Consider the following 10745-nt stretch of genomic DNA (forward strand, 5'->3'; position numbering starts at 1 on the left):
CAAATCAGATGAACCTAGCCATATGATATTCAGTCTTCTTTTACATTGGATGAGCTGTAACTTGTGGAAAGGAGTAAGCATGGATGGTAAAATGCATAGGATGTTATTCAAATTTCCATACCCTCCCACAAACAAAAATGCAGATATTGGTTTTGTACAACAATACAGAAAAGAAAAAAAGAAAAGAAAAAGAGAGCCAAAAATGAAAATAAAAGAAATTCCAAGGGCACCTAAATGACACTGTAGATTCTAAGGCCTCCAAGGTGGTGGTGGGGGTGGCGCTTGCGGATAGAGTGGTGGCACTGCTGAAAATATGGTGTTCTTGTCAATGCCTCCACCACCGCTGCTCGTCAATGAAACAAGGGCTGCGACTAGGCCCGCATTTCCGGCCATTGTGGGTTCGGTATAGCTGTAATTCGTGCGCACGTCCTTGAAACCATCAAACCGGTCAGGCCCACCAACCATGGCTCCTGTGACGATATTAGGATTTGGGGTCGAGGCATCTCGCCACTTCCATCCACCGGTGCATGAGTATGTTTTGCCGTCTCTGGGTATCGATGCGCCGCGGTGGTGCACGTGCTTTGGGTAGTTTGTGCCTTGGCCCACCACATAGCTCATCTTCCTAGGATTGGCTCCAAGAATGTAATTCATCTGAAAAATCCATGATTAAAAACCAAATCATTAGTCAATGTAATAAACATTAGGGGTATTTTGGTCACTTAAATAATGCCCTAAAAAATTTGAAGCTTCACTAGAACTTGTTAATAAACTCCTAAAGCAGATCTTCATTCAACATGTCTTGATGGGCCCCACATGGATTCATGATCAGATTATCAGAACCATACATCCGATGGTCCTTAATGAGGATGTCTGGGAGAAGGATGCTTATGTAAGCCCCTTCCTGACATGTTGGGCCACAACTGGGCTGAGGCCCACTAGAGTATATGAACATGATAAGGTAATGCTGGACTTTCTAATAGGGAACAGGTTAAGTATCCTACACCCCTTAATGAAGATAGATACATCTGTAAATGGAGCAAGAAAATGAGGAAGGAAGAAGACCTGAGAAGTGGCGAAACTGCGGAGGACGTTGGAAGGGATGTAATAGGGCCCACAGAACCATCCAGGGACGTTGGTGGCGTTCATGTAGTCGGCGTAGAGAGACGCCAAGAAGGCGGCATTGGCCACATACTGTAGCGGCTGCGGCCGTCCATGGTTCAGTTCTATCATCCCTCCTACAAATGCAAACACAAAAATCCCATTTATGAACGCTTTCTTCTAACATGCACTATGGTGCTACAATCCACATATACATATACCTACATTACATTCATACATAGAAATATACATTTAGGTATACTCATGATCATTCACATGAATTTGTCGCCGTCCACAGATTTTTATTTTGTGGCAACCAAATTAGCCGAGCCCAATCCATTTAAAAATTAGATGGGTCTGGTTGGATCTGGTTGGGTTGATGAAATTTTAAGTCAGCTATGTGGGGTCATGGGTCATGGGTCAGGTTTGGGCTAGAAATCTTGGCCAGTTTAGTAAATGGATGGAGCTTGGGCAGAACCCAACCTAGCCTAAGTGACCCATTGTCATACCTGGGACCCACAATGCATGCATGAATTCATGTGCAAGATGGAAGGGAGAATGAGAACCTTGTGTGAAGTTGAAGACATTGAACCTTTGGAGGTAAGAGCACATGGTTAACCCTGTCATATTGTGGTAGCTCCTAAGCATGTCTTCATAAGGGTAGCCAGGGTTCAAAAATATCCTTAGCCTTGTTAGCAGCAGCTGTGCAGCTGGAAGCTTGTTGTCCCAGCTCAACACACTCAAATCTGGTATTCCCAAAAATGCCTTAGCATTCCTTGGAATCCCGGGATTCGTCGCCAACGAAAGATAACTAGAATTCCCTGTCGCATAGTATAGCCAGGCTGCGCCCCACATGTACTCATCGTAGTAGCCCGTCGAATTGTAAAAAAGTTCAATCTCTGGATTGCCACGGCTGTAGGTGGTCCGCCTCCCAGCATCCCGGGCGAATTTGAATAGTGTTGCTGCCCCCTTGACGAGCCTCTGTGAGTAGGTGACGTTGTCGCGGAAGACGATGGATGCAGCCGCCAGTGCTGCTGCCATCTCCCCAGCCAAATCGGGTCCAGAATCAGCGCGTTGGACGGGACGCGGGTAATCCATATCTTCCGGTCTCTCCCAGCAGTAGTGATCATCTGGGGTGGTTGAAGCATTTTTGGCCCCACCCACCTGGTAAAACATTTTAGATCAACTTTATTTTAGTCAGTTTCTGTTTTTATTAGGAATTGGAACCGGTGAAGAGAGCACAAAATTCCTGTACATGCAATGCAATGCAATAGAATATAACACAGGTTGATTACAATCAAGCGCTATCTAATAGTCTAATACATAGATTAATTACAATTAATGACATTTAATAATAGCTAATGATAAAAATTTGTCTAGAGTTATTTGACTAAGTCATTTGATGAATTCTAACTTTAAGTTGGCATTTTAAAGCATAGTTCAAAAACTTGAAAACCCGACTTGGCTCGAAATCCAATCAGGAGGGGTAGACTTGAAGGCTCGACCGAGTCTCTCCTCGACTCGGCTCAATATTTAACAATATAATTAAGTGGTATCCTAGATAATAATAAGCATTTAAAATGTGCAAGAAGAAACAACCTATAGTAGTTGGTCCACTAGTAATGGGGTGTGATACACCATATAGAAGCTACGATCTTGATCTTCGACTCTTGGATTTGAATATGAGCCAGTAAATTTTAAAATTTTACTTTTCAATGTTCCATATCTTCATACACAAGATGAACATTTCAGATCATCATCTAACATAACATGCAATACCTGTCCTATCCAAGAAAAACCCAAGCTCTGTCACTTACTATTTCAGTTGGAATATGTGAGGAAACAGAAGCTTCCCCAATATAGTTCCTGTTTCCAACCAACCTCAAGCACCAAAACACAACCAATCCTGATTTTTGCAAACTTCAAACGGTCTTCAAAATACAAGAAAATACAACTCCAGTAAAGAGGAAATAACCAAATTGCAATTTGCATATGCATGCAGTCTTAAGCTGAGTTAGAATAATTTGAGTCAAAAATCATAGGATGTTAACAACATTTCACATGTCATGTAATCAAAGGTGTGTTTGGATGCGATATCCAATCAAAATGCAATTATTGATCAAGTGAAAATAACCAAATTGTAATTTGCTTTGCTCGGCTCAAACTGCAATCACGTTATTTCACAAGTGCAATTTGAGGACTACAAATGCAGGACAATTAAACACTTCCTCTAAAAGCTCGAATTGATAGAGCATGACAAATTAATTTCTTTATCTCATAGATCAAGCCTCCCATTCCACAGGCTACCCCACTCGATTCAGGTGTAAAAATGCCCCTACATTAGCTATATTGAACTTCCATCATTTAAATTAAAATGGAATATCAACAATTCAAATTACTCGTGCATCCAAACGCGGCTTAAAAGATTAGGATTTCAAATACCTGGCTATAGATATGATCTATGGTGGTGGCAGAGGAGTTGAAGGTCAAGAGCAAGTAATCAGTGCCCCATTTGATGAGGTCCCTTGCATGGTTGTATTCTCCTATGCTTTGGTATTTGTGACCGTACTCTATCACACTCCAGCTCAACATGGTCATGGAGAATGCCATAGGAAAATGGAACTTTATATTGTCACCGGCGTCATAGTACCCTCCGACGAGGCCGCCCTTCACGTCCGTCAGTTGCGATCCATCTGTCAGCCCTGAATTCCCTCGCCACGGCACACCATTGTTCTTTGGCAATCGCCCCGCTGCATGGCCCACCATGATAATCATAAAAATAACATTAGAGTACTAAAGTAATAATCACATGTTTAGGAAGAGTCATTAGCAAGAGGATAGAGTTGGGCACCACCATCTTTACTGGACTTAAAATGAACAAAATTAATGGTCCACATTCAAATTACATGGGTTTTCTACTCAAGGATTAAAATGCCATGTTTAAGATATAAGATTTGTATATATGAAGTTGGATCAAGCTAGGTTAGGCTTGGGTAAGCCATGTTGGGATAAAATGATTTTAGCCTAGGCTCAGTGCTGAAAATTGACCAGACCATGTATGTCTGGCCAAGCCTTGGGTGTGGGCCAAGATAAAAGGTCCTTTGCCACTTAACCCACAAACACATGAGAAATATGTAACTTGAATTAAACCAGTGGACCCCACCTAATATGAATTATAAGACAAATAATTCAAATAACAGTCCAAATAGTGGGTCCCACTTTAAATGGATCCTAAACCAACAAAATATTTTAGAATAATTTTTAAAAAACGGTTCAATTTTGTTACATATCAACGTGATTTTGCTAAACAAGGCTAAAAGGTTGTGTAGAAGTAAGCTAAAATTAATATTATTAGTTCAGGTCTTTCAATCTAACCATAACTAAAACCGTGTTGTATCCAAACAGCCCCTAAAGTAACAGTTAGGGAAAGGCGACAGATGGATGGCTGGGACCCACCTGGAAAATTGCTGGGGGTGCGGATTAGGTGAGATGCAGGATCAACCGAGGTGGGTGGGACCCACTGGGATGTATCTGGCTACATCCACGCCGTCCATCCGTATTGAAAGCTCAGTTTAGTGTATGATCCAAAAAAGAAAGCAGCAGTTTCAAATCGCAGATGGACCATTAAAAACTTCCTGTGGGCCATAAAAGCTTTGGATCAAGATGTTGAATGTGCCTCATTTTTTTCTCTCATGCCCTAAAATCATCTCTCCAAATGGAAGGACGGCGTGGATACAACACATACATAGTAGTGGGGCCCACAAAACGTGGTGACGTCACTTCAGTAGCGAGTCTCACTACTGTCAGGTTCAGTACCTAATCCGCATCCACGCACGTGGCATTCTCACATCATAAAAAATTAAAGAAGCTATTCGCAGCACACATGCGCCACATCCTGTCCATTCATCAGGTGGGCCACACCCAACTAACAAAATCACACATGATGTGTCCCACTGGTCGAGGAGGTCATTTTCACTCTGATACCCCACCTAATAAACGGCCCAGATGATGAGTTCCTTCCCATCCAAAACGAGTACATGGCCCACCAAAAAAAATGACAAAAATAACCTTTAAAAAAAAATGCAGAATCTGGGATCTTACACTTCTGAGCGTTGAAGAAGAGGAGAGCCTTATGGAGGGCAACAGTGTAATTATCAGGCGGAGGAATGGGCGTTTTGTGCTTAGGCAGCGACTTAACGATGATGGTAGGAAGTCCTATTACCAAGAAAGCAATCAACACAGACCAGAGGGTCCATTTCAACGCCTTCCGACTACAAACGATGCAACCCAAGTCCACGTACTTCTTCTTGTGATGGTTCGGGTCCGGAGGTCCCAACAGCCAGCTCTGCTGCGTCTCGTCTAGCTGCTGCGACAGAGCTGCTCTGTCCATATCAATGTTCCGGCTCCTATCATCGTCCGTCGTCGAATCCGCTTGAATCTCGAACGTCCCTCCCCAGTGATTCGCTGAATGCATCTTGTTTTCGATAATTCAATTCGATCTCATCCACGAGGTGAATTCAGCAGTTCAAAGATCGTCCAGCAAACATGTTTAACCCGGGCGAACGGCCCGGGTCCAAATTCCGGCGACGATGCAAGCTGCTGTAGAAAAAACCAATCGAAACTTTAACTAAAATCCATTGGAAGATTAGATATATTTCTAAATTATAACTAATCCTGGATTAATAGCGCAAAAGAAAATTCTTCATATTGAAATTTGAAAACCCAGTTGAGATTTCAATCAAAATCAATTAAAAAAAAAAAAAAAACAATTCAATGATGAGAGTTGATTAAAGAAACCCAATAGAGATTAAAGCTTCTTAAACACTATTCAATAAAGGAATTGGGTTTGGAATGAGATCTTCTAAAGGATACAAAAGAAAGCTCTTCAAAAACCCAAATACAGAAGTTGATAATTACCTGTAAATCCTAGAAAGAAATGGGTTTAATGATGATTAGAGTAACTCAAACACCCATTTATGCAATTACAAGATCTTCTCAGAACTTCCCACTTCTTGTAAGGAGAATCATCAACCACCTTCTTCTTATTGTTATTGTAAGCGTGTTTTGTACATTGTCTTTTTCAATGGTAATATGGTGTGGTGAAGGTAGAAGAAGAGAGAGTTGACTCAGATAGAGAAAGATGTGGGATCTTTTTGTTTTCTGGTATTGTTTTTTTCGTATTTTAGGGAAGAGAGAGGTTAGAGGTGCAGCTGGATTGATGGAGAGCTTACCGGACACGCCAATGGAAAGTAGCTGGTTTCGAAAATATTTTCAAATACGTTGAGATTTGCATACTAATTATATAAAAATACAGAGTCAAGCATTTAATATTAGAACAGTTATATCCTTAATTACTATTTATAACGGGTACATGTATGCATTTGATGGGGAGGAGCATTGCTCGGCTCGGCTTGGGTTCGGGTCGGGTCTTCGGGTAGCAATGCAAGGTTGATCGGGTTTTTGAAGTCTTTTCAACTCTAGAGCTGTTGATGAGTGGGACAGCCCAATCCTACGGTTAGTGGTTCTAGATTCAAGATTTAGACCCATGTGGGTGGGTTTGGGTCCAAAAGTTTTACTAAAATTACTAAACGGGTTGGATTTGGGAGCGGATTAGGTGTTACCTAGGTAACATCTAGCATGGGTCCCATCTTGATGATGTGTTGTATATCCACACCGTCCATCCATTTTTGAAGCTCATTTTAGGACGCGGTCCGAAAAATTAGGCAAATCAAAATCTCATGTGGACCCGACCACTAGAAACAGTGATGATTGAATGTCTACCATTAAAAACTACCCAAGGCCCACCTTAAGAAGATTTGTAATGTTTATTTTCCATCCAACCTGTTGATAAGGTCAATCATACTGGATTAAGGGGAAATATAAATATCAGATTGATAAAAAAAATACTTTTGTAGGCGACAAAAAGTTTTTAATGGCTATGTACCAGTTTTTCGAGTGGTGTGGTCCACAGGAGATTTTTATCTATTTAAATTTTGATATAACATCCGAAAATGATCTTTAAAAACGGATGGACGGCGTGGATATACAATATATACATCAAGGTAGGCCCCACACAGTAACGGTAACACCTTACCCATGCAACACCTAATCCGCTTCCGGGTCTCACAGGTCGGATTGCTTTGCCTGTGTCGACAGCCCAGGCTTACCATCATGCAGCACCCATTAAGGCTCACATTTCGCTCTAATCGTATGATCGGAACCGTTCACCTTCCAAGTGTTATATTTTATGGACCATATTCCAACATTTGGGATAAAAAGATGATTGAAGTTGTTGATGTTATAGTTGAATCTGCACCGTTGAAATGAAGATCTTCAATCCTCCAAGCTCAACAAAACAAAGAGTGGTCGGGATTATCTTTTAAGGGTTCTCACTGGACCGTGGGCAATGTTAGTATATCTTATGAGATGGACTATTTCGATCATCTAAGCACCGTTGAATGTGGGCCCAACATGTTTACGCATGCTGTTGATTGTGAGCCTGAACATGAAAAATATTGGATGTCCAGGATCTGCCGATCTGGAAGAGTCATGGCATCAGGCTTATCAGATCAATGGTTTGGACCATGATCTGACACGTGGAATGCAATTTGCATACCCAAAATCACAAAGCGAGCACGTTTGGCGGGCGATACACGCATGTAACAACGACGGTCCATTTCAATGTACTCGTGTGACGGACGTCTGTGGGCGGCCCAACCGTGATGTATCTGTTTATCCACGCGGTCCATTCCTTCTCTCATATCATTTTAAGGTATATGAACAAAATATGAGGCAAGTCCAAGGCTCAAGTGGACCACACCAAAATAATAAGCTTGGGTTGCATTAAATGCAAGAGTCATCTGTGGTGTGGTCCACTTGAGCGTTGGATATGCCTCATTTTTGTACCCATTACTTAAAATTATATCATAAAAGAGATGGACGGCATGGATAAGCAGATACATCACTACGGGCCCACCCACAGAACTGCCCGTTCGTGGCTAGAGACGCGACCCGCGTCCTCGTGTGACATACCGTCTGAGTAGAACTGATCACTTACGGCTGTCTGTGTTACTCCATGCGCGACCCAAGCCGAGCCGAGAAGGGACGGAAAATATATATATTTTTTCTAATCTAGTGGGCCCCACATTGGCTGGCACGTGAAAACGGAGCTTTCGTAGGCGCGTCGTAAGGCCCGAAAGTCAGCACTCGTGCCAACCTCTTCAACACGCAGACAGCATGTTCGCATAAGAACCGAAAGCTACATGTTTTCTTAAACGGTGGTGACTCCTTCAGCCGTACATTTAAATCCATACCGACCGTCCAAATCTTGGGTTTAAACCGATAGGGCATGTAAAGAGTCATCCAATATCAGCCAATGAATTAACACGTTGGATGTTTTTCTTTTCTATCACGCTGTGGTGGACGCATATTGGATAGTTCGATTGTACAATGAGTTTAGAAATTCGCCCTAGCTTAGGTGGTTTTGATTGATGTATGGTTTGCCACGTGTACAGTGAACAAGTCATTGCCAGCTAAGTCCGCTCGCATGGAACGCGGATTCGGTAACGCCGGGGAATTGCCGATGTCGGTTAGGCAGTGACCCTGGCCCCACATTGATGTATGTGTTGTAGATCCACACCGTCCATCCGTTATGTCCATTCATTTTAGGCTTGAGCCCAAAAACGAAGCGGATCCAAATCTCAGGTGGATGGCATAGAAAGATTATGGTCAGCTTCAGGAAGGTTTCAACGGTGGAAATTTCCGTTACCAGTGTTTCCTTGGTGTGGTCCACTTGAGTTTTGAATCTATCTAATTTTTAGTTTCGTTTCTTATTTTGTCCTTTCAAAACAGATGGACGGAATGGATTTTTTGAAGACATCTCTGTGGGGCCCACACTGCCCCGGGCACAGTTTATCTATGTGTGTCAAAGGCAATCTGCTTTAAGGCCCATCTAGATGTATTCATTGTATATCCACACCGTCCATATATTTTCCAGCATATTTTAGAGCATGGTCTCAAAAATGAATCAGATATAAATTTCAGGTGTACTACACGACAGGAAACGTGGTCACTGAACGGCTAACATTAATAACTTCCCAGGGTCCACCGTAATGTTTATTTACCATCCAACCAGCTGATAATGATAATCAGACCTGGATGAAAGGAAAAAATAAATATCAGCTTCATCCAAAACTTTGGTAGACCACGAAAGTTTTAATGGTCATAAATCACTGTTTCTTGTGGTGTGTTCCACCTGAAACTTTTATCTGCTTGATTTTTCGGACCATATAATAAAATAATCTCTAAAAATAGATGGACGGCGTGGATATTCAATGAATACATTAAGATGGGCCCTACAGTCACATCCACGTCGCTGGTCCCGGGTCGAAGCTAAGTCGCGTTCATCCGGAAGATCCGGAACCAGGAAAAGCTCTCTCGTCAGAGTGTACGGGGCACGGAGATGCATCAATCTGAGCGGTCCATCTAGGGATGCCTGTAACAAAATTTTGTATAGTTAATACCGACCGTTAACTGTTTTTCGTGTACGGCTGTTGTTTTGAAGGCGACTGATCAGATGGATAGGATCGGACACGAATTGCCTTTGCCTATGTGAGGCTTACCGCAATGTACTGCGTCCATCAGGTTTGTGAACGTGGGGCCCACCTTGATGTATGTTTTGTATATCCACGCCGTACATCCGTTTTTTAAGCTCATTTTAGTGTAGAAAACGGAAAAATGAAGCAGATCCAATTGTTGGGTGGACCACACCACAGGAAAGAGTGTTGATTGAATTTGCATCATTAAAAACTTGCTAGGGCCCACCGTACCGTTTATTTTACATCCAACATGTTGATAAGGTCACGTAGACATGGATGAAGCGAAAAAACAAATATCAGCTTGACACAAAACTTTTGTGCCCTACAAGCATTTAATCAACGTTTTTTCCTTTGTGTGGTCCACCCGAGATTTGGATATTCTTAATTTTTCAGTCCATTCTCTAAAATGATCTGGGAAAATGGATGGACAGTGTCGATATACCCAAAAGAAACAATAAGTGGGATCTACAGTCACAGCCTAAGGCAAGTCGGTGTTCCCCGGCCTCACCGAACCCGCGTTCCGTATTCCAGTTCACACGACCGTCAAGATGGCTGTGGCTCATCATCCACCATCCATGCGCTGCAAGAGGAGAAATTAGCGCGTGTTTGGGCACTGGGATTAGGTGGGATGGGATTCATCTGGTCCTGTGCCAATTCCGCTCCATGTTTGAGAAGGATGTAAAATCTTGGAATTAAATTAGATGGAATTCACTCAATGTTAGCAAGTTGTGTAGGTCCCACCATGATGTGTGGGCTATATCCACACCGTCCACCCATTTTTCGAGATTATTTTAAAGCATGGGCCAAAAAATCAGGTAAATCTAAAGCTCAAGTGATCCCCATCATAGAAAGCAACTGAGATTAAATACTTACTGTTGAAAACTTCTTTGGGGCCACATAAGTTTTGGATCTGCCTCATTTTTAGGCTCATGCCATAAAATGAGGTTACAAAACAAATAAACAGTTTAGATATGACACATGTGTATTATTCTCAATAATTTTAAATGATAGTGGTATATTCATTCAATGTACAACTATATTACTAAGAAA

The 10745-nt window shown here is 42.1% G+C and overlaps 1 protein-coding gene across 3 annotated transcripts; it reads right to left on the minus strand.

Moving 5' to 3' along the window:
- Positions 1-82: 82 nt before the first annotated feature.
- On the minus strand, positions 83-6400 carry LOC131240271 (endoglucanase 12-like). 3 transcript variants are annotated; one of them, XM_058238394.1, is made up of 6 exons: positions 6016-6400; positions 5200-5694; positions 3541-3848; positions 1665-2262; positions 1063-1235; positions 83-651 (listed from the first exon to the last, which is right to left on the minus strand). In XM_058238394.1, exons 2-6 carry the CDS (start codon positions 5570-5572, stop codon positions 250-252), a joined length of 1854 nt encoding a protein of 617 aa, XP_058094377.1. In that variant the 5' UTR covers positions 5573-5694; positions 6016-6400; the 3' UTR covers positions 83-249. The 3 variants fall into 3 exon arrangements, with proteins under 3 accessions (XP_058094377.1, XP_058094376.1, XP_058094378.1); XM_058238393.1 differs by having other exon boundaries at positions 5200-5697; XM_058238395.1 differs by having other exon boundaries at positions 5200-5697; positions 6330-6348.
- Between the last annotated feature and the right edge of the window lie 4345 nt (positions 6401-10745).

This window comes from Magnolia sinica, chromosome 3 (assembly GCF_029962835.1).
Source record: "Magnolia sinica isolate HGM2019 chromosome 3, MsV1, whole genome shotgun sequence".
In the NCBI taxonomy this organism is placed as follows: domain Eukaryota; kingdom Viridiplantae; phylum Streptophyta; class Magnoliopsida; order Magnoliales; family Magnoliaceae; genus Magnolia; species Magnolia sinica.